This window comes from Caretta caretta, chromosome 1 (genome assembly GCF_965140235.1).
Source record: "Caretta caretta isolate rCarCar2 chromosome 1, rCarCar1.hap1, whole genome shotgun sequence".
Taxonomy (NCBI): Eukaryota; Metazoa; Chordata; order Testudines; family Cheloniidae; genus Caretta; species Caretta caretta.
In genome coordinates this window covers 144,641,064-144,664,243 of record NC_134206.1, presented here as the reverse complement: position 1 = coordinate 144,664,243, position 23,180 = coordinate 144,641,064, and the positions used below count along the sequence as shown (strand labels likewise).

The window sequence follows — 23,180 nt, the reverse complement described above, 5'->3', positions numbered from 1 at the left end:
CCCTAGAAAAATGAGGGGCCCTTTTCCAATACATCTGATGTGGGTAGAAATGAAAAGAGCTTCTGCCTTTGGATGACTGGCTTCTATTCTTTCCTGAACTTCACTCATTGCTAGTAAATATTTTGGCTTGTCCATGTTTTTAGCTAAAATCTTATTAAGCTTCTCCTTGAATTGTTACATGCTGCTCAGGACTTCATTCTGAGCAACAGCTGGATATCTAGTTAGCTGCCCTGGTTCTTAATGCTAGCCTCATGGAGTCTTTTACAAGTGGATTAGACAGAATGGAGGCGGGCAAGTTTTGGATTTACCTGTGGCAAATTCTTATCAGATAACAATGCGTCCCAAGAGCTGAAGAGGACTGACCTGCTCTTGCAGAGGTGTCTCCATGGGTTTTTCTGATGGTGGAGTGCCTCTGATTCAAAGGTCTCAATAAGCCTCCAGATTCTGATCTCCTTCCCCTAAGGAAACCCAGGGTCAAAAGGCTGAGTGCAATAATAGTGCAACTTTCTTTGGTGATCCTGAGAGGGTCTCCTTGCATATGGTGAACCTCCTGGACTTCAAGCTTATTCCACTTGTTCTGCTCCATTATGATAGGGAAGGAACAAATGGAGAGAAGGAACTCGGTAGACGGCTCCATTCAGGGAGCGAAATCCTGGAAATTGAGTGTCCCTAAGGGAGATGACAGAAAGAGAGAGAGAGCATGCGCACGCCTGGGTGATTTTGCTTGCTGCTGGCCTCAAAGCCAGCTTTAAAAGCTGGAATTGCAATAAATGAAGTGGAAGTGTTTAACCATCACTCTGTTTGTGCAGTTGGAGGTAAAGAATCTAATGTTTCATAAGTAGTGGCAATTAATAATCTTCATTGTCTTGGATAAAAAGCAGAACAAGAAATCATCTTCATACTTTACAGTTGGTAATCAGACTAGGTCATTTGGTGGTTCCTAGTTTTATTAGAAATTTGACATCAGTTGCCTCAATGTGAGGGAAAAAAAGTGGTTAGGTACTATCCAATGAACAGTATTTTACTAAAGGAATCTCAGAATATTTTTAAAATTGGGATGTTCTCTCTACAATAGAATACAACATAAATCACTATGTTTCTTTGCAGCATTTAAAAAGAAAAGAAGGAAAGAACAATTTTGGCCCCTGTGAGGTACATTTGAATGTTGCCTTGGATCTTAAATTGGGAATTTATCTTAAATGGAAACAAACAACTTCGCTAAAAATTAGACATTTATGACTTGCAAATTACAGATACTAATTATTTTCAGTATATACAATTATGATATTCTCAAGAGGTATTAATTTTGGGACAGATGTGCTTTCATCATGTAATTTGGAAATTAAGTTACACTCTCACGTATGGGAACTCAGAAGGCTGAATTTACGTAAGGATAGAATTGATAGAGAGGAATTTTATCTTCCTTGATAATTTTCTCTCTCTCTCTCTCTGATAAGAGTATGGCCAGCAAGCCTCACAGCTGGGTTGCCTTGCACTCAGAGGAACAGAGGCAGACTGCAGAGTTGATGAGGAAACATTTCCACTTGACTCCACTTCCTACCTCGTGCTTTCAGATACCTCTTCCAAAGCCAAGAATTTCTTCAAAATTTAAAATGTTAAAATACAGAAATATCAACTTATAACTACACGCAATGTTTCAAAACCATGCAGGTGAGGGAAGTGAGATAAAGGATGTACCTAAGATGTATGGAAATTTATACTTTTTTTTTCCAGAATAAAAATACACATAGTCCAAACTGAGGATTCTGCTATTATAATTTTCCATCAAACCAAAAAGGGGAGGGATGAGCTTACTGTTCACATTTTCATCAGTGAAATAAAATCAGATATGGCAAAGTTTTCTTACTTGGACAAGTGCATGTCTACTAATCTTCACAGCTGGGGTGTGACTAGCAGTGCAAATTAAGGGAACAGGGAGGGGAAAGAAATGCCCATTTAAACAGATTATGGGAAAAGATTTTGTTGCTCTCTTATCTAAATTTAAACTTCATCTTCTGAAGCTTTCAGGACCATTCTCCCAAAGAAATCATTAGAGGAAGAATGCCCATCTCTTTTCTAATGCTGCACCAAGGTGAACAGGGTCAACCATATCACTATGTTGCTAGTCTTTTCTGTTGATGCATTTTCCTCCCAGGAAGCCACTAGTGACTAGGTGGAATAAATGGGTGATGCCATCCAAGAGTTCAATATTCCTTGTTTTTCAATTCTGAACTACTCATTCTTTAATTGTTTTCCAATCTTGTTTAAAAAAATTGAATTGCTCTGCAAAAATCAAAATTAAATCAATGTTTTTCTCTGGGTTGTGGAGGATTAGGACAGAAAAAAAAGGTAGAATAATCGCTTGTGATTATTAAACTGACCATTCTTTTCAGGAATAAATTCAGTTGCTGTGCAAAATATTTATTATCCTAGTGAATCATAGTTTCATCCCAGTGAAACACTGGCCTTTGATGTTTGATACTCTTTGCAGATGTTATTGCTACAAAGAAGGTGGTTTTGTTAAAAAAGATGCTTTAAGGTTCCTCAGACTTTCTAAACTAGATTTACTTTCCATGCAGGAAATGTAGGTATTTTTGGAAAATTTTAAGTTTGGCTGTTCAGATGAATTTGGTCATAGTGGGAACCAAAGTAAATCTAGAATTCTGATAAGGATCAATTTTTTTCTCAAATAGCAACAGGTGAAGACAACTAATAGATTAAAGTCTATATCATCCTGAAGACAATGTAAAACACAAGTGGATTTGTGTGTTTTAGTCAGCACTAGTATCAAAACCTTCTTGAGACCCTAGAATATGAAATGGTGGTTTATGGTTTCCTAAAAGACTGCAAGATGTAGTCGGATTCACCTTCTTCAATCTTTTTGTGCATTCTTTTCAAAAACTCAAGCTGTCAAGGGACTGGGATGAAGCTCCAGGCCCTGAGACAGAAGATCTGGATGGAGTCTCAGGGGAAGAGGCAGAGAAAATCTACTATCAAGAAGTACCAGGATTTCCTGGACTAATAATTCTCCAAAATTATTCTCAGCTTGTTAGATTCAATCTTTTGAAATATTCTTGGTCTCAGGAAAAGGACAGACGAGAATATTACATTTACCTTTTTACTTTTTTTTTTTTTTTTTTGGAAGATAGCATAGTGAAGATTCCATTCATCCTTATCAACCTTTCTTCTTCTTAGCTAATCTGCTCTGGCATTGTCACAGTCTTTCAAAAGGCAACCTTAACAGAGAGCTAGATGTTGTGGGGGGACATGGAACATTACAACAGGATCATAGAAGCAACAAGAGGAAAATCAGTGGGGGATTCTGCTCAACATCTTAGATGTCCATATACAAATGCAAAAAGTAGGGAGATTAAACAGGGAGAACTGGAAGTATTAGAACATAAAATAAATTATGACTTAATTGGCATCACAGAGACTTTGTGGCATTCATCTCATGACTGGAATATTGGTATAGAGGGGTATAAGCTTTTTCAGGAAGGACAGGCAGGAAAAAAAATGGAAAAAGGGTGTTGCATTACAAATCAAGAATATATACAATTGTTCCAAGTTCCAGAAGGAGGTGAGAGGCAAACCAGTTGAAAGTCTCTGGATAAAGATAAATGGAGGAAAAAATAGGGGTGATGTCATGGTAAAGTCTACTATAGGCCATCAGAGAAGGAAGATGAGACATTTCTAGAAGAAACAGCAGAAATATCCAAAACAAAAGATCTGGTTGTAACGGGGACTTACAGCTGTTGGAAAAGTAACATGGTAAAACACAAAATTTCCAGTAAGTACTTGGAATGTATTGGGGACAAATTTTTGCACCACAAAGTGGACGACAGCCATATTAGACTTGATTCTGACCAACAGGGAGGAATTGGTTGCAAATATGAAAGAGGAAGCACATTTGGGTGAAAGTGATCATAAAATGATAGATATTATTCTGAGGAAAGGAAGGAATGAGAGCAGCAGAATAATTACAAGTGACTTAAATAAAAGCAGACTTTAGCAAACTCAGAGAACTGGTAGGTAAGGTCCAATGGGAAGAAAATCTAAGGGAAAAAAGAAGTTTAGGTGAGCTGGCAGTTTCTCAAAGAGATAATATTAAAGGCACAACAGCAAACTATCCTAACGTGAAGGAAAGATAGGAAGAACAATAAGAGGCCAATATGGCTCCATCAGAAGCTCTTTAATGACCTGAAAATCAAAAAGGAATCTACAAAAAGTGGAAACATGGAAGAATTGCACAAGGAGGAATACAAAAGAACAGCACAAGCATGTAGGAACAAAATCAGAAAGGCTAAGGCACAAAATGAGTTACACCTCGCAAGGGACATAAAAGGCTATAAGAAACAAGAGAAAGATGAAGCCAAGTGTAGATCCTCTACTTAGCAGGGAAGGAGAGCTAATAAGTAAAGACAACAGGCAGGTTGAGGAGTTTAATGCGTATTTTGCTTCAGTCCTCACTAAAAAGGTAAATGGTTACCAGATATTCAATGCAATTAATACTGATAATAAGGAGGAAAGAACACAAGCCAAAACAGGGAAAGAACAGGTTAAAGAATGTTTTAGATAAGTTAGTTGTATTCAAAGCAGCATGGCCTGATTAAATTCATCCTTAAGGAACTATCTGCAACAATCCTGGAACAAGAAAAGGAGTACTTGTGGCACCTTAGAGACTAACCAATTTATTTGAGCATGAGCTTTCGTGAGCTACAGCTCACTTCATCGGATGCATACCGTGGAAACTGCAGCAGACTTTATATACACACACACAGAGAATATGAAACAATACCTCCTCCCACCCCACTGTCCTTGTTTCATATTCTCTGTGTGTGTGTATATAAAGTCTGCTGCAGTTTCCACGGTATGCATCTGATGAAGTGAGCTGTAGCTCACGAAAGCTCATGCTCAAATAAATTGGTTAGTCGCTAAGGTGCCACAAGTACTCCTTTTCTTTTTGCGAATACAGACTAACACGGCTGTTACTCTGAATCCTGGAACAGTTAGCAATTATATTCAAGAATTCCAGGTGGACAGGTGAGGTCCCAGAGGACTGGAGAAGAGCAAACATGGTTCCTGTCTTTAAAAAGGAGGAACCAATAGCACCCAGAGAATTATATACCACTCACAGCCCAATTTTGATACCAGGAAAGATACTGGAACAAATTAACCAACCATTACGGAATCACCCAGAGAAACACAGGGTTATAAGGAATAACCAGCATGGATTTGTAAAGAAAAAAAAAAAGATTACGCCAAACCTACCTAATTTCCTTCTTTGACATTGTTACTGTCCTAGTGGATGGGGGGAAGCAACAGATGTGATATATTTTGAGTTGAGTCCCACATGACATTCTCATAAGCTAACTACAGACATGGTCTTGATGAAATTACTATAAGGGGAGTGCAAAACTATAAGTGCAAAACTGGTTGAAATACTGTACTTTAAAGAGTAATCATCCACGGTTCACTGTCAAATTGGGAGGATGTATCTAGTGAGGTCCCACAGGGGTCAGTCCTGGGTTCAGTGCTATTCATTATTTTCATTAATAACATGGATAATGGAGTGGAGGGTATGCTTATAAAATATGCAGAGATACAAAGTTGGGAGAGGTTGCAAGCACTTTGGAGGGCAGGATTAGAATTCAAAACCACCATGAAAAATTGGAGAATTGGTCTGAATTTAACAAGATGAATTTCACTCAAGACAAGTGCAAATTGTCCTTCCTTTAGGAAGGAAAAATCAAATGCACAACTACAAAATGGGGAATAACTAGCTAGGTGATAGTGCTGCTGAAAAGGATCTGGGGTACTCTAGCAGATAAACTGAATGAGTCATCAGGGCAATGCAGCTGTAAGAAAGGCTAATGTTCTGGTGTGTATTAACTGGCGTGTCAAGATATGGGAAGTAGTTGTCGCGTTCTACTTAGCATGGTGATGCCTCAACTGAAGTACTGTATCCAATTGTGGACACCACACTTTAGGAAAGATGTGGAGAAATTGGAAAGAGTGCAGGGGAGAGTAACAGGAATGATAATCAGTTTAGAAAACTGTGCATGTTTAGTTTTCAGAAAAGACAACTGAGAGGGGAACCTGATAACTGTCTCCAAACATTATAAAGGCTGCTATAAAAAGGACTGATCAATTCCTCATATCCTCGGAAGGCAGGACAATAAGCAAGGGGCTTAATCTGCAGGGAGGAAGATTTAGGTTAGATATTAAGAAACACTTTCTAACTATAAGCATAGTTAAGCTCTGGCGTAGGCTTCCAATGGAGGTTGTGGAATCCCAATCACTGGCCATTTTTAAAAACAGGTTAGACAAACAGCCGTCAGGGACGGTCTAGGTTTATTCGATCCTGCATCAGTGCATGTCTCTTCTTAAGGTGCTTTTCAGCCTTATATTTCTAGTATTCTCGGTGTATGGCCTCAAGGGACTGAATATTCCATTCTGCCCAAAAGAAAAGGGCTACTGATTCCTGATGTAGAGTGAGTAGCTGAAAGGCACTCATGCTACTTGTCTAAATTCTCTCATCATCGAGCTGTTATCTGTCTTGATCAGTGAATAATACACAGCTCTTGTATAGCCGGCACATCTAGCTTCAGTCCTACAAACTTCTGTAAAACTAATCAAATCATGGAAAAAAAAAATTACACTGTGGGTCCCCACCCTCCCCTTAGATCACACTCCAGGAATAAAATTCTGCTTCCCATGCACATCCCCAGCTCTGGAGACTAGCATCTCTTATGATCTAATTTGAGTATGTACACCAAACAAAGAATGCTGTCATGTTGTGGGACAGGGGAAGAATGTGAGGTTTCTTTTTGATTGTGATCTCAATTTTTGTGCAAAACACAGTTACACAAACGGAGAGAGAAAAGGAGGACTTGTGGTATCGTAGAAACTAACAAATTTAGACAACGAAAGCTTATGCTCAAATAAATTTGTTAGTCTCTAAGGTGCCACAAGTCCTCCTTTTCTTTTTGCAGATACAGACTAACACGGCTGCTACTCTGAAACCTGTCACAAATGGAGAGGCATTCTTGAAACATTCCCCACTGTAGCAACTCTCTCAAGGACACTGTTATGCCCAGAACCCATAGAAGAGAGGCTGCAGCTGGATGCTTACTGCTCAGTAGTGGATGTATATCAGACTACAGCTTCCCGGCTCCTTTCTTCAGATAGGACTACTCTTGCTTGAAGAGCATCTCTTTTGTTTACTCCTGGATGATCTAAAACTATACTGGGTATTAGACTTGTTCTCTCTAAATTTAAACAAATCTACGGGACCGGAGGGTTTTCATGACTACTTGGATGTTTATATTTACTTCTTCTCTTGTCTGGACCTTTATCAGAATGTCATTCACGTAAGGAAAAAGATAGATGTCCTACAGTCACTAGTAAAAGGACCTGATTTACACATTCAGTGACATCAAAAGATATAATTCTGCCTTGGTAGGGTTAGGTAGAGTGATAGCCCTGAAAACAGAGTGAAGAAAGCCAATTGTAAACGGAGCAAATAAAGGCATGAAGAAAGGAACTGGTTAAGCTGAAATAATGTCTCAAATTTTTTTTGTCCATGACTGCTGAAATTCACACCAATATCTCCCTCCTAAAGGAAGGCTTCTCTATTGACCTGATGAGCCATTTGAAGCCCAGCACTGATTTGATCTCAATGGGCCATTTCAGAAGAAGAAATAAGAGTAATGCCTGAGAAGTGCATAACTCAGTAGTGGCTGCCTTTGCTGTGCCAACTGACAGGAGTTTATGAATTGCCTGCACCATAAAAGCTACCTGTTCCAGGTTCCTGATCACTGAAGGTGGTACAAAGGATGGAGAAGGAACTTTGGTAAACATTACTACATTGCCCTCGGAACCTACTGTGACAGCTCATTTTCTGAGACTGGGTCAAGAATACTACCTTCTCAGGAGGTGCACTGAGTGTCTGGAGTCATGCAATTGGTCTGTTTGCGCTTGGTCTTTGACCTCTACTTTCCCTAAGTGGTTTGGACCAAAATCTGTATTTTTTGTACTGATAAAGTGGTATGCTTCTAAACTGTCTAGAATTAAATTAACAAAAGGGACTCTTTAATTTAGTAATATGCTTTCCTTTTCTTGCATTTTCTGCTACCTCATTTTTGAGGGCCTCACTGAACCACTGCAAATCTTGTAGTTGCTAAGATCCATCTGATATGGCAATTGCCTCTCCTCAAGCACACATTGGTCATTTCATTAGAGGAAAAGTTTCTTGTTGAAAATAATAGCATTTAGGAAGGTGTCAGTAATAAGTGACCAGAGATATTTTCTTGGTGGACAGTTTTAACTTTTACCATAAAATGTAAATAGAGCTGCATACAGCACAGATAACACATATAACAGAACATGTAAAAGACATAAAAGTAGGATAGATGCAGCAGAGAACTCCAAAGAACCTCCTCCCTAAGGAAACTAAAAATCATTCTGCACCAAGGATCCTCAGGAAAGAGGCCCTCATCAGAAGGAATTACTGTCTTTTGCTAATGAAAAGAGTACTTTGACAGGTGTGTGAACTTTACCTTAGCATATTTCAGCTTCACAAAATTTTACATAATTTGGAAACTGTTAAGACAGTGTCTCCACTTTGCAAGGTCATCTTATGTTGAATCTATTCCAGAAATCAATAGTTTCTGGGATTGTTTAAAAAAGAGGGGAGGGGAAAAAATAACTTTTTCTGTTTGAGGGTTCTGCTTCCTTCCTCCGAAGATTCAAAGATGCTACTGTATTTTTCTTAAAAGCAAGAAAAACCTATGTATCTGTGGTGTCCTTTGACCGATTCTTATAATTGTGAAGAAGATATTTCACTTTCCTTCTTGGACAAATAGAGAAGATAATATATCTTTATATCTGATATTTCCCCTTTTTTCTTTTTGTTTTGAGAAAAGGAAAGAATTAGAGGAAGATATGTCCAATGAAGTTTGGGCGAATACATTTTCTGGACTCTTAGAAGGAACAGAGAATGCTAATTTGCATTATTTAATCCCTTTCTTCTTCTCCATGGAATGATGAATTGGGGAATACTTGGATGATAGAGACTTTTTTGTTTCCATTAGCTGCTTTTTTCTGCTGTCTAGAGACTTTCAAGGATTCACTGAAATGGAAAAATTTCTTGAAGCAAGGGGACACTAAAAAGACGAATAAACCAAAATGTTCAGGGAAAAGGATTCTTGGTACAAAATACTTATCCCCTCCCGCCTTACCCCCCAGTGCTGTAAAAACTATAAAAATCTTTTTGGGAATTAATACCTCTGATTAGTGTCAGTAAACCTCAGGTACAGACACTTAGGTTTCTGCTGATAGTAACAGTACAGATGGCTTCTTATCTTGTTCCAGTACCTGCCCAACTTACTTTGTCTTAGCACTTAGCATAGACAGGCTTACCTGCTCTGACAGCTGAATGTGAAGGTTAGACTGTATTCCCTGTGCAGGAGGTGTATTAGCAGTTAATGTTACTGTCTGTTCCTTAACCTCCTGAGGCCTTTGAGCACGGACCACTAGGTCTGGCAGTGAGGAGGCCTTACCAATGGCATTAAGAGACTTATCTGCTACTTTGGCTGCTGTAGTTGAGAAGAGACCATGCATACTAACACAGACCCTCACTCTCTCCAATACCAATACCAACTTTCAAAAACATCCCATAACTTTCTAAAAGTAGTGTCAAACCAAAGGATTCTATACTTGTAAGAAAACATTTTGGTAAAAACAACACATATTGACAAAAATGCCTGTTGCCTCTATGGAAGCAGGACACTGAGCAGGGCAAGGTGGGAAGGGAAGTCATATCTGGTGGAAGTGTGACCTCTTCTACTCTAGAGACTTTTTGGATCTTCTGCCATATGTAAGATAAGACGTTCAAGGTCAATGGACTACATTTTGGATGATCTTCCAGCAAGATGATTAAAATGGCCTCCAAAAGTAAGAGCTTCACTTAGTAGCATAGATGTATTTGATTGTTTGATAATTCACTGTAAAGAGCATTATTTGCTTTGAGTCAGAGGTGCAAGTATAGCAATCAAAATTACAGTTAGAATTGGCAACTTTGTTTCATAAATTTTAGACATACCCAAATTTAACTAATTATTGGACTCATAATCCTCGTCATATCTCAAGTGTTTTACACTTTAGAGGTCCTTTTCTATCCAAAATTACATTAAGAATTTGAATGGCAGACAGCAAAAAGCCTAAGCCTAGACAGATGTAAATACGTATTTCAACAATTAATGCTAAAAGAGAATTACATGAATATGAAAATCTGAATTCCAGTATTGGTTCCTGGTTGGCTATTGAAATTGCTTTGGAAACAGTCAAGTCTAGAATGAGGCTATGATTGTCCTCTCTTATCGCACATGCACCACTTTGTCATCGTTATCATGACCTCCAGGCTGCAGCCAAGGCATGTCACTGTTTCTGTTAATGGACTAGTTTCAATAGTATGCACTCAGAAGTGGACTTCACTACTTCCATAACACTCAGAGAGACAATTCTGTCCAGTCATTGGAACAGTGGGTCAATAATGGCGCAGTTAAAATTATGCACATTCTTACACTGTGCAGGTAGAAAAGGATAAACATACCCTATTTTCTAAGCCGAATTTCACCCAATCTCAATGAAATATGTGATGAATAACTGCTTATCATTCCAAAGGGCCCATATGGTTTCCCAAAGGATCTCATCTTATCTCCAGTCCAGTGTACATATGAGCTTCTAGGGAAGACTAAGATTGTTTGGCCTACAATACTATCAGTATTTTGATTGTTTCCTCGTTGAACAGTAAACCTCCTATTTCCTAGTGATTAGCCAAAATAGGGTTCTGGCTGAAATTAGCTGTCAGTCTCAATGAAGAAAACACAGAGGCGATGCTATTGGGCAAACCAACTAAAAACCAAAGAAAATCTTGAGAATTTGATGGGAGATTTTCTTTTCATTCATTCTTAGGCCCTTTGGAACCACTAACAGAACCAATGTTAGTCTTTTACCTTTCCTTTGCACTGCAATTGTTTTCAGCTCTGCCTTCACTTGGAAGCTTCCCCTATTATGGAAACATCACCGTCGTGTTTGATTCATAAAGCGAGACTACAATGATGTAATTCCAAACTCTGCAAAAGCCTCACAAATCCATGTATATATAGTAGATAATGTATTTCCCATAATAGTCAATACTCATGCTTGATAGCAGCTTCTCATCATAGTTGACTAACACCTTCCTCAACTGACCTCTTAATTTCTCCTGTGTTTTGGTCTTATTTACTCATTATCAAATGCTTAAACACCCTAAAGTTACTAGTACCAAAAAGCTTACAACAGATTAATCTTGGGAGAACATGATTACAGAACAGTCATCACATTCCTTACAATCATATGTTTACCTGTTCACGTGGTGTCCACCTGTAGCTTGTTGGCAATGCATTTGATTGCAGTGTGGGAGATTCCAGGTTCAGAACCAGACCTGTTATCTTTGTACTGTTATGTTGGTACATATTGAAATCTCAATATTTACATGCTTTTTATAACTTCTTTGGCATTTTTTTAAAAAAAGTTCACCTTTCTAAATGTGCTAAATATTAATGCAAAAACCAAGATATAGACAAGAACTAAAATAATTCAAGAGAACTTCAACTAGGGTACCTATATGATTTATACTGAGACCTAATGTGCCAGCAGCAGACCACCCCACCACAGGTAAGAAATGAGAAATTTTGAGGGCTATTGAACACTGAATTTTCACAGCAGAACAGCACAAAGTTATTTATCAGTGTTCAACAGCCTTCAAACTCACTTTCATCTGTGGGGTATAGTGGTTCAGTGGACAAGGGCTGTGAAATAAAGGCATTTTGTTACACCTTATTTTAAGGCTAGTTGCATTTTTTAAAATAAATATTGTACATAAAACAAAGATGCATAAGTCAAAACAGGTTTTACAGTGTTAGTAATTGTGAACTAATGGGAAATAAACTTGAGACTTCCTTATATTTAAACCTATCCCTTAACTACAGACATGCTGCTGATGCACCACAGGTGCACATTAAAAGAACAGGTAATTGTGTGGTAATAGTTCTTCATCAACAACCCACTCAATGCAAGGTGAACTTTGCTATCAGTCAGATGGCATGTGTAATGTACTCCGTTTTTAGCTTCAATTTGTGGATATTAAATTGGTAATCCATTTCTTCTCTTAATAACCAAAGGAAATATGAGGAAGGTATTTAGGGGTGCTAAGTGTTAGATTCTCCAGTTTTCTTATGGTTATGGATTGGGATGTTCCTGGGGTTTGTTAAAGGCAATAGAATAGCTAACCTTTATTCCCCAAACTCTTTCTATAATGTGTCCCCACATTATAGACAAATATTTAAACGGGAAGTTTCTGTTATACTTTTTCAACATAGGAATTAGAGGCAGATACCATAAATTAAGTGACTCTACTCTTCAAGGTAAAAGTTGGGTTTGTTTACTCATTTATGGTCATGGATTTCTGTCCTAGCCTCTCTCCAGCATGGATGTTTCATTGATGGCTGAGGGTAACACTTCAAAAATGAACCAGCTAAACAAACTTCCCAGCAGCACTTGACAGAGCTACACCTATTCTTCCCACTTCCAAAGCAGTACAGAATTAATTACCAGTTCTATGGATCTATTGTAAGTATAATAGACTAAAGAGCTATCACAGACACGTTTATTGTAAAAGCACAATCCCAAGAGTGTCTAGTAGAGGGCCAAAACGATTAACACAAATGCTTTGTCAGATGAAAAATAAAACCTGCACCGCCCAATTGAGGAATGAATTAAAACAGTGGGTTATCTTTCAAATTAACCAGGGCAGTTAGTGAGGAAAATTTCATGAAAGTGTAATTCTTAGCCTTTGTGAATCCACACAGCAGGCATTCTGCCAGCTGACAAGATGATGAAATTTTCATGCTTAAAAAAGCCCTCTTCATTTCCCAATTTAGATTAGCTATTTCTCTCTCTCTATTTGCTTTTCTGCAGCAGAATTTAAAAAACCTGAGTTCAATCTTTCAAAAGAATAATGCAGCTCTGGAAAGAAACTAAAATCTTTGGATGTCATCTTGGCTTAATATATTTGCAGTTACAAATAAATAATTAAGATCAAGGCTGGGTGTATGTTATTTAATATTAAGGAATTAACTATTGGAATAATGCTAAATGCGGTTTGTGGTAGCTAAACAATATTTCAGTGTTCAAATGGAAACTGGCTGGTTTTAGCAACAAAGAAATGTATTTTACAAAAAGGTGAATGCATGTGTTAAAATAGTAGGAATTATAGCAGGCTTGCACAGTTCTACTTGCCCACTTCCATGGTGTAATTATTTGTTTTTTGTTTTTGTTTTGTCTTTTACAAGGAAAATATCATTTGATTTTTATCAGCACCATGACAAAGAGATTTTGTACCTAACCTGGTAAATTTTCATGATAAATTTACAAGGCTGGACTTTTTAAGCCACTTAAACAGAATAAGGAATGAGGGAGGAGTGGTCTGAAATCCTTAAGGGCCTGATTCAAAGCCCATTGAACTCAATGGAAAGACTCACATTGTTTCCAATGGGCTTTGGAACAGGCGTTAAGAAATCATCAGAATCTAGGCACTGTTACCTTCATAAAATGTAGTTTACTATATTTTCAAGGTTAAAACAAAATACTAAATTTTTATATAGATATATTTCTGTTTTACGTACAACTTCCTCCATAACTGAAGGGTGCAGCCATTCCAACAACGATCCGCTACACCCAAGTCTCAAAGTTTCATCCAAAGTTTTACTCAGAATGTATGTCATTATAGTTTAGAAGATTATATATTTCACTTATCCCAAACATCCCATTTGAAAATGTTCAACTCCAACTGTTACACAGCTATTAGAAGTACTGGATAAAAGAGATATGAAGCTCACAGAGCACCTGCCTCTCTAACTGTTACTGAGATACAATAAAGGTTTCCTGTCCAACTCAAAGAAATCTCCTTTTTACAAACTAAAAATACTATTCTATTTGGAAATAAGATCTGGCAGCACAGTAATCTCAATCTTCTGGAGACTAATAATGATACTTGGCATTTATACAGCTTTTTTACCTTCAAAATCCTGTACAAATAATTTGATCAACTGGTCTAAAGCTCAATTCATTCCTATTAAAATGTATCAAAGTTCAGGGAACTCCCTGTTACACTTCTATAACTTCCACATGAAGGAGCTCATTAGTTATATTCAATCACAATTTCCATGGACCATGGAAAAGGATATATAAAAAATTAGAATGTAATGAACCTTTCTAATCGTTTGGCAGCATTCAAACAATGGCACTTTGCATTTTGATTTATAACTTGATTTCATAATGATGTGGAACAAACCTACAGCAAAACTTTACTGATATGGACAGAGAGCATAGTGCAATACTAACTCTTTCCCCTTAACTTGATCATAATTTGTCTCTTTCAATGTGCTCAGTATTGTACATTCTGTGCATGTAACATTTTCTTGCACATTAAGTGCTAGAAATGTGCTTAGCACTTGTTAAATAATTATAATAATTTAAATGCATCAAATCTAGAAAAGTTTAGCAGATAAGCAACTTTTATCCTAAAGCTACATGCTTTGATATATTGCCTTAATAAAACAAATTTCATTACGTTACAATAATTATGTTATTTGAATGTCCATTTTGGAAACAGATGAACTTTGAAAGGAAGCTTCTGCAAGGCTAAGGTTAAATGAATAGCATATCTATAAATATGAGGTCTCAAACCCTTACGTTCGGTGTGGTGTTGCCTATTCAAACCATCTGCCAATGCCGTCAACTCTCATATTCACACTTCTAATTAAGTGACTAACTTTAAACATGGTAAAGAACTGTTTGGCTCTATGAAAATAGGGCCGTCGAATACTACAAATAAATATAAAGGAAGACACCTTTTTTCAAAAGAATTTCTTAAAGGAATTGAGATAAATTTTTTCCACTGGCAATGTGATAAGTATGGAAACATTTACTTAATAATGTGTTAAGAACTAATACAGAGAAAAAATCAAAACACAAGTGAGAGCTATTAGAACATAAACATAAACTGGAGCCATTAGAACAAATTATTACTACTGTACTTCCCTGCAAATCTTTTGTAATATTCAGCCAAAGGAACCATCAATTTGGTAAGCCATTCAAAAGACTAAATTTCCAAAAACAGAGTCTAATTTTGTTTATTCAGCTTTAGACACCTAAGGCCTTATTTTCAGAAGTGCTGAGCATCTGAAGTTCTCACAGTGACTACTATAAATCACAAATATCCTTTACCATTTCACAGAAACATTCCCAACCCATCTCACCATAAACCTGCCCCAGGATCTAGTTATGATTTATGTTGCAACCAAAAAAAGAAAATGAACTCATTTCAGTAGATACACATTTTCATTGTATATATAGAGTCATACTTAAGTTTGTCTGTACACTATAAAAGTGACTAAATTAGTCCCATGACATCTGAATACTTTGATACCCAAGAAGTGGTTGTGTCCACTTTATAAGAATCATGGAGCACTGTAATACATAGGATATCTTTTATTTACATTTTTGAACCACATATGGATATATCAAGAACAAGCAGTAACATTTTGCTATTAAACAACCTTCTTCATCCTGCTTGGAAGAGGCCGTATAATGCCAAGAATGCCAAAACCTTTATGCTTGTGTCTGGTTTCAACATATTTGATTTAAAAAAATTGTATCAAAGTGGTTCTAAAAATCTTGCAAGCCAGGAAGAAACCTTCATAACCCACAGAGCTAGTAAGAAGTTATTCTCCATCACCCTTCAGAACATTATTCGTGGACAAGGCCTGTTTTCTCAAATTAATGGGCTGTTTATTAAATAATGCATCTTGAACCAGATTTAGTGTAAAAGAAAAGTTGGTATTTGCATGTTCAAATCCCTACCTTCATAGATTTTTCTCAATGCAGTAGAGTCACCTTTTCTTCAAAAAAAGGAACTTAAAATACAAAGATCTACTCTATCTGTAACATGGCCAATAACTTATAAGCAAAAATTTAAAATGTTCTTATCTATCATCTAACACTGGAATGCGTTACCTAGGGAGGTGGTGGAATCTCCTTACTTAGAGGTTTTTAAGGTCAGGCTTGACAAAGCCCGGGCTGGGATGATTTAGTTAGGGATTGGTCCTGATTTGAGCAGGGGGTTGGACTAGATGACCTCCTGAGGTCCCTTCCAACCCTCATATTCTAGGATTCTATCATCATATCCATTAGACTAGGGAATGTTAACATTTCTTTTAGAAATAAGAAGTATTTTAAATTAGGATTTAACATCCATCAATCTATTCTAATGAAAATAAAAATCATATTCGTTATGGGGGGAAAAAAGGTTTTTTCAGCTATTATAAAGCACAGTAACCAGTACTGCACAAATGAATACTTTGTCACCCCCAAGAAAAACTGAGTACCCAGTAGAGAACTGATGATTAATTTAACTTTGTAAAGAATACTTTTCGGATACTTACATTATAGTAGCTTTTTAGGTAACGTCTAATATCCAAGAGTAGTTTGTTGTTCATTTGAATCACACAGTGGAAAGGGGACTCATCACATTCTTTCTTACTGCACTGTTGCAAGCTGGGTTCCATAAGCTTTCCCTGAAGATTAAAATAATGTTGAATACAATCACAAAACCACTATAAAGTTATCACACGAGAGTGCATATACAGTATACACACAAACATACGCTAGCAATGCATAAAGAGACAAAATATTGTAAAACCCTTCTTCAATTTAATCCCCGGCAGAGGTCTTCCTTCCTCCAACCCCATGACAATTGGCTTCTCCATCCCTAAAGAGTCTTCTCCGCTAGGATGTACAGTCTTCTCACTCTTCTCTTAAACAAAGGTCATTTGGGGAACTTAACAAATCACCTGCTTCAGACTTTATCATTCAACTAATGATGTTGAATAAAAATAAACTAGTGAAATCTATAGTAAAATCAATTCCCCTGAAAAAGACAGGCTTATCACTTTTATCAAGGACACCAACATATTCTCAAGACTATTTGATCGTAGTCGTGGAATCATTCTTATTAAGCATCAGATGTGAAGATGTGCTACAAGAGTGTACATCATTAAGCTATCTTTTTTGTTTCAGGCTCATTTAATAATTTTTAAAAGTACAAAGAATAACAATAAAGGTTTATACCATCTTATCCACTAAAATTAGAGACTGTACATTTGATTAAATGGTCAATTGGAACATTTTGCATATCTTCACGCATGTGAAATTGAGTTTTCAGATCCTAAAGACTGGTTGTAAATAGCTAAAATTAAGTTAGTGAAATTTTCATTGTAAAGGAACACCCTATATGGTTATAAGATTATAACAGTTTGTGAGGGATTTTTTTCCTATTAATATTTAAAATCCATGCTTTTCTGATCCGATCTGGCTAAAACCTCACCCACAACACTAAGCAATTCCAGGTGTAAGAGATTTTAGAGCTTGACATAAGCTCTTCTACAGTTAGTCCATCTGCAAGTCGTCAAGCCTCCATGCAATTAACTATCATATTTACAGCTGTAATGAAGCAAAAGTCAAGGATTTACAAAGCATTGCTGATCTGTGTCTGTTTTTTCCTCTTGCTTGCTTCCAATGACTGCTTTGTTTTGATTCAAAAAAATGTGAAACATCTGCTGTTTGTCCAAATTAACTTAAAATAATTACTTTTAATTTAGATAAAGGATATATTTGCTTTAACTTTCAAGGTTTTCATTACTCTGCAGCCTGCTAATTTGCCAATGACTAGTCCATGCATAACATCGCAACAGAGTTAAATATCTGGCCCTCTTTCAAGTTCTGAGCCAAGGTCAGAGATACATTTTTTGGCAGCACTTCTTGACAGGAATGCATCCCCTATGACTTTTTATGTCTGATATACAAAGACAGCAAGAAAGATAGCGCAGAAGTACCTTTCTGTCAAGAAGGGAAGTGGGATGTAAAAAGAAAAACACTGATTTTCAAAAACACTATGTTCCAATTAATATGATTAAGGATAAGAAAATGTTACTGCTATAAGCAGGCTTATTTAAATAGAAAATTGTAAGTTGCAAAGTTAAGATAAATATTAAATATAAAATAATTACACTAACTTCTATTTGTAAACCAAAGCAGATACACCATTTGGCTTCATTAATCTGACAAATGCTTCCAGAGTACAATGTGCAATGCTGAAATGTGTGAATGAAATAGGATTCAGCACTGACATCATAAACTCTGATCCAAAGTTACCAATAACAGAATCAAAAGTGTGTCTTTCCCCGGTCCAAATTCCAATGAACCGTGTTTGAAAAGCCCCTTTTTTCTACAGGAAGCCCCCCCTCCCCCCAAACCTAACTATAGAAACAAAAAGACCAAAAACTAACCGAACCATCAAAGACATTGTCATAAATGTTCTCTGTTCCACATCTCGGACAGGAAAACTTGAATCTTTCACAGTCCCTATATTTCTCCTCATCAGTGAGCTGAGCTGGGCCACCAAGCAAGGCATCGTTCTCCTCATCTTTATGGTAATGGTGATGGACTTTGAATTGGGATGGATCCAGTCCTATTAATGAGAAATAAAAATTCCAAGACCAAAGTAAGCAATTCAGCTAGGTCAGTTTTTTCCCTTAGATTTGGTACAACAGATTCAAAATGGGTCACAAAAATGTAAATTCAGAAAGTTAAAAAACCTATCCTCAGGAGAAGATTGCTTTAAAAAATATAAATACATTTCACAATGTTTAACCTAAGATAAGGTTCATGTAACACGAATAAATCACTTATCTTTTTATACAAGATTGCTTTATAAATAAAAGAAGCACACTGCATTATCCATCATGGGAGTATGCAACAGAACATTTTGTTTCTGAGGAAACCATTCCTAGCGGATGGTTTTATTGTTATTTTCTTTTTAAGTTACATTGAAAATATTTCAATAAAATGTGCATCGTTATTAAGAAACCGTCTTTAAATCAAAATGGGACCATTAAAACTGAAAACAGAGAATAAAAACCCCATTAAAGAAACACGGGTGCACTGCTATTACCAACTCCTTCAAGTCCGTATACAACTGCCAACTCTGATTTCAATGCAGTGGTCGATTTCATTTTGGCTCAGCGGTTAACAGCATGTAGGTTTCAATCTAATGCAGTGGTTAAAATTCAGGAGCAGCATTTAAAAAGGCAGTGTTGGAGACAAAATGTTTTATTTTTGGTTTCCAGAACCCAAGAATTTAAACAAACATATATATATATGAAAAGATCTTAAAAATATTGACTCAAGGAAAAAAAACAACACAAGTTCATTTTTCCTAGTTATCTGAGGGTCAAAGTAAAGCTGGTCAATTTCACATTTCTTGACATGTTTTTAGCAGTGTGTTTAACCCTCGCTTAAAAAAAAAGGACTAGTTACTTGATCTGCAATTTATTTTTAACCCAGGTAAACACAATCTAGATAAATGTCCATCAAAATTTATATTCTAATACAGACATATGACAAAATGTTCAGGAACAATGGCTTACTTTATTATAAAAGAAAAAGGTCTTATAAAACATTTCTAGAAAGAAACATTTTCAGAATAAACTGAAAGTTTAAGAAAATTAAGCGAAGTAAGGAAGTAAAATGTGTCATCTCATTATTTAAGTAAGTGTGAAATACGACAATTCAGCAATAATTTTAGGGAAGTTGGAGCTGGATGCTCATCCTTTTCCACTTCTTCTTTATAAGATTGAAGTCTTTGTCTTACCAAGTGCAAAGAAACAATATTCACAGACCTAAAGAACACACCTTGGGCACAACATTCAATTCATTTAAACTTGTATGTATAACACCATTTAAATTTATCACAAAATAAAAATATTCTACAACTATTTTTTTAATCATTACACTATTTTTCTATAAATACTAAATGGGTCATATTTAAGCAAAAGAAAGAAGAGTATTGCAAACAAAATACCAGTTTAACCTATTTAATTTCAATTAAAAACTTATCCCAGATCAGCGTTTTAAGAATTTCCTCTTTTAAAAAAAAAAAAAACACAAAAGGCAAACATGAATAAAGGCTAACATCATACCAAATTAGATTTTTACAGGTCATTAAATAGAAATTAAAGAGAACATTTCTATTAGCAACTGTCACACACTTCATGGTACACAGGGTCCCTTAAGAGAGAGAGCATTTTTTTTTTAAATAAGCTCATCTGTACTCTTTGAAAAAGACAAATGTTCTGCAAGACAAGTGGTAGATAAAAGTTTTATTTAAAATTTCTCTCCTCCTCCTCAACATTTTCTTTATATGTCAGATTCTCAGAAGGAAAAAAAAAGATGGGCTATCTGTCTAAGACAATAATGAGTGCAAGGACATATGTACAATATGAACACTCTCTCTTTGCTGAAAGTGTAGACATGGAGTAAAAGGTAGTGATGGCTACTTTAATATAGAAATAGCAGTAAATTCCAACTGCGAATGTATCTTTAATTCTTTCTCAGAATATTCCACTACATTAAGATAATCCCTTTCACTAAATAAAAATTAAGGAAGGGATATCATACTTTGCCCTTTCTGAGGAAGACCACAGACTTTAGTAAAACTGTGATTTTCCAATGTTCAGGTTGTCAAAAATGGTGGGACGGGGTAGGTAGAAAAGACACATGGTCAAACAAATAGGTAATCTACTTTTCAAAAAAATTAGAAACACTTATTTTTTATCATTTGACTAGCTATTTTGATTGGGGGAAACAGAAGAATCATGGTGATGATTCAGCAAAGTATACCTTACTTAACCCACGTGAATAGTCTCACTGAAATCAATGGGACTCATCAGGTGCTTAAAAAGCATGCCTATATTAATTGATTTTCTTGCTGAATTGGGTCCTGTATTATCTACTATTTCCTTTCATGGATTGTTTCTTGGTTACTTAATCCATTTCAGAATACCAAGTTGCATCCTCCACAGCAAGGCAGAATGCCCTATTTTGGTAAACAAAATCACAGCATGGAATATTTAAAGAATGGAAAAACTGCTCCTCTTCCCTTTGTAATACATTTTTTAAAAAGAAGGCCACAAGAGTCGTCAGCAATAAACGTCTGCTTTTGACTCTTATCTTTCCATGACATTGACAAAATCATATGAGCTTGCTAATTATTTCAGGTTTAGTTTCATACTGAACACTTTACTATCACTAAAGGCTCTGGCTTATAGGTCAGCCTTAAAAAATAGAGAGGATGCATTCATGGTTTAAAAAAAAAAAAAAACTTCAGAAAGTAAGTAATGGTGAAGATAAACCAAAGAGATTTACCTTTGTATGACAGAAATATACAAGAAAAGAAAGATCTGTACGTTGCCATTGAAGTTTTAACTGTTGTTTTAAAATACTAAATGAATGACCAACGTTTATACTATTTTGGTTTGGTAACTAAAATAATTTGAAGTTAAAACTTTTGCAAGTGACTTTTTTTGGGGGGTGGCGGGGGAGCAGGAGTTGCAGCTTTTTCCTCCAAAGACTATAGTGGTGAGCATAAACAAAGCAGAAGTCATAAGAAGTGTCAGTTTTTAGAGCAACTACAAGAGATAGGGTATTTACTGATTTCTGTAGATGACCTAAAATTAATATTATCTTTAAAAAAATTGAGATTAGTCTTAAAAAAATCAGCCTTTTTTTGGAAGCTATGCAAACAGAAAAGTTTATATATTTATACCTTTGCTTATTAGAGGTTTTGTGAAACAAAAGAAAAATAGTATCTGGTGCTGCCACCTAGAGACTAAGGGTGTGAATTTCTTTTAGAATCACGTCACATAAGTGGAAACGTACTTCAGCACCCAACTCCATACATACTGAAAGTACGGAAAGATTCTGATTATCTAAACCCTCAATATCATGCACTGCAAAGAATTCCCCTAACTGGAGACTTCTTTGCCAGTAACGCTCCATTATACAAATGCCCAAATAACCTTACCAATGTTACCTAATTTAGATAATAGGGATCTTAACATACTTCTAATTTAAATAATTTGTTTGACTGAATAGACATTCTAAAAGGAAGACCTATATATAACCAATACACTGGAGTGATTAAAATTTGATCTGGGAAAGAAAAAAATGAAAATGTAAGTATTACTACTATAAACAAAGGTTTATAGAAATAGCATCTGGAGATAGAACACATCAATTCAGTCACCCAGTCCATTCCCATGCCAGAGCAGGACTATTCTCAAACAATAATGCTTTACTTTCTCTGTTTTTTTTTTTTAAATGTACTTATCACACACTAAGTACATGTTTGTAGTTAAAAAAAACCAAAGAGACCACATGCTAGCTCTCCAAAAAAGAACCCTCATGGTCTCCCCTAAATCACCCTTCAAGCGAAGGCCTGCACCTTGTTAACAAATTCTGACAGTCAATAACACCCAAGGGAATTATACAGTTGATACCAAATTCACAGCACCCAGAGATTTAAATAAGGGGCTAACTCACACACTTTAACCGATTTCCACAGTTAAGAAATTGTGGAATACAAGATTGCTCAGCAAAGTATGTGAATAGCACAGCTGAGCAGCTTTGTTATTTTTTTCTAAATAAATCTTGAATAACCAAGATTTATTAAAACTAAAACTGATCAATTCATGGATGTGGTGGTTAGGAAATATAATCATATTGCTTTGTCTTTCCTCTCCCTCCTATTCAAACCCACAGATCTGGTTTCCCTTCATTGTATAATATGACAAAATAGACTGTTAATTCTCTGGGGGCACGAACACGTACAATTTAAATGTATAGTGAAGAGAGTAGCACAATTTGGAGAGCTGTAAAATAAATAATTTAAAAGGCAGCTTGCTTTGTTAATTCCCTATACCACATCTTTTGAACTTTATCCAACCTATAAAATTACATTTGGTAGCCCATACAAATGGGTTCTCCTCAGAACAAAGAAGACAGGCAGAGATTACCAGAAGAAAAAGCATCTTCTGAAAAAAGTAGTCACCATGACTAAACTAAACAGGAACTAGAAGAGTAACTTTCCTAAAATTAACATGTTGCAAAACTGCTTGCATGTCAAATAAAGAACACCAGTATCGGCACAGGCCTATGGACCACTGGAATTTCTCATG

At 36.2% G+C, this 23,180-nt stretch overlaps 1 protein-coding gene across 5 annotated transcripts in view; it reads right to left on the bottom strand.

Annotated features, from left to right (window-relative positions):
* POLA1 (DNA polymerase alpha 1, catalytic subunit) overlaps positions 1-23,180 on the bottom strand; it is a 359,222-nt gene that overhangs the window by 149,744 nt on the left and 186,298 nt on the right. For all 5 annotated transcript variants that reach the window (XM_048863346.2, XM_048863354.2, XM_048863383.2 and 2 more), the window contains 2 exons: positions 18,453-18,634; positions 16,551-16,682 (listed from right to left, as the gene is read on the bottom strand). In XM_048863346.2, the coding sequence (XP_048719303.2) occupies positions 16,551-16,682; positions 18,453-18,634 (314 nt within the window). The remainder of the gene's footprint in view (positions 1-16,550; positions 16,683-18,452; positions 18,635-23,180) is intronic.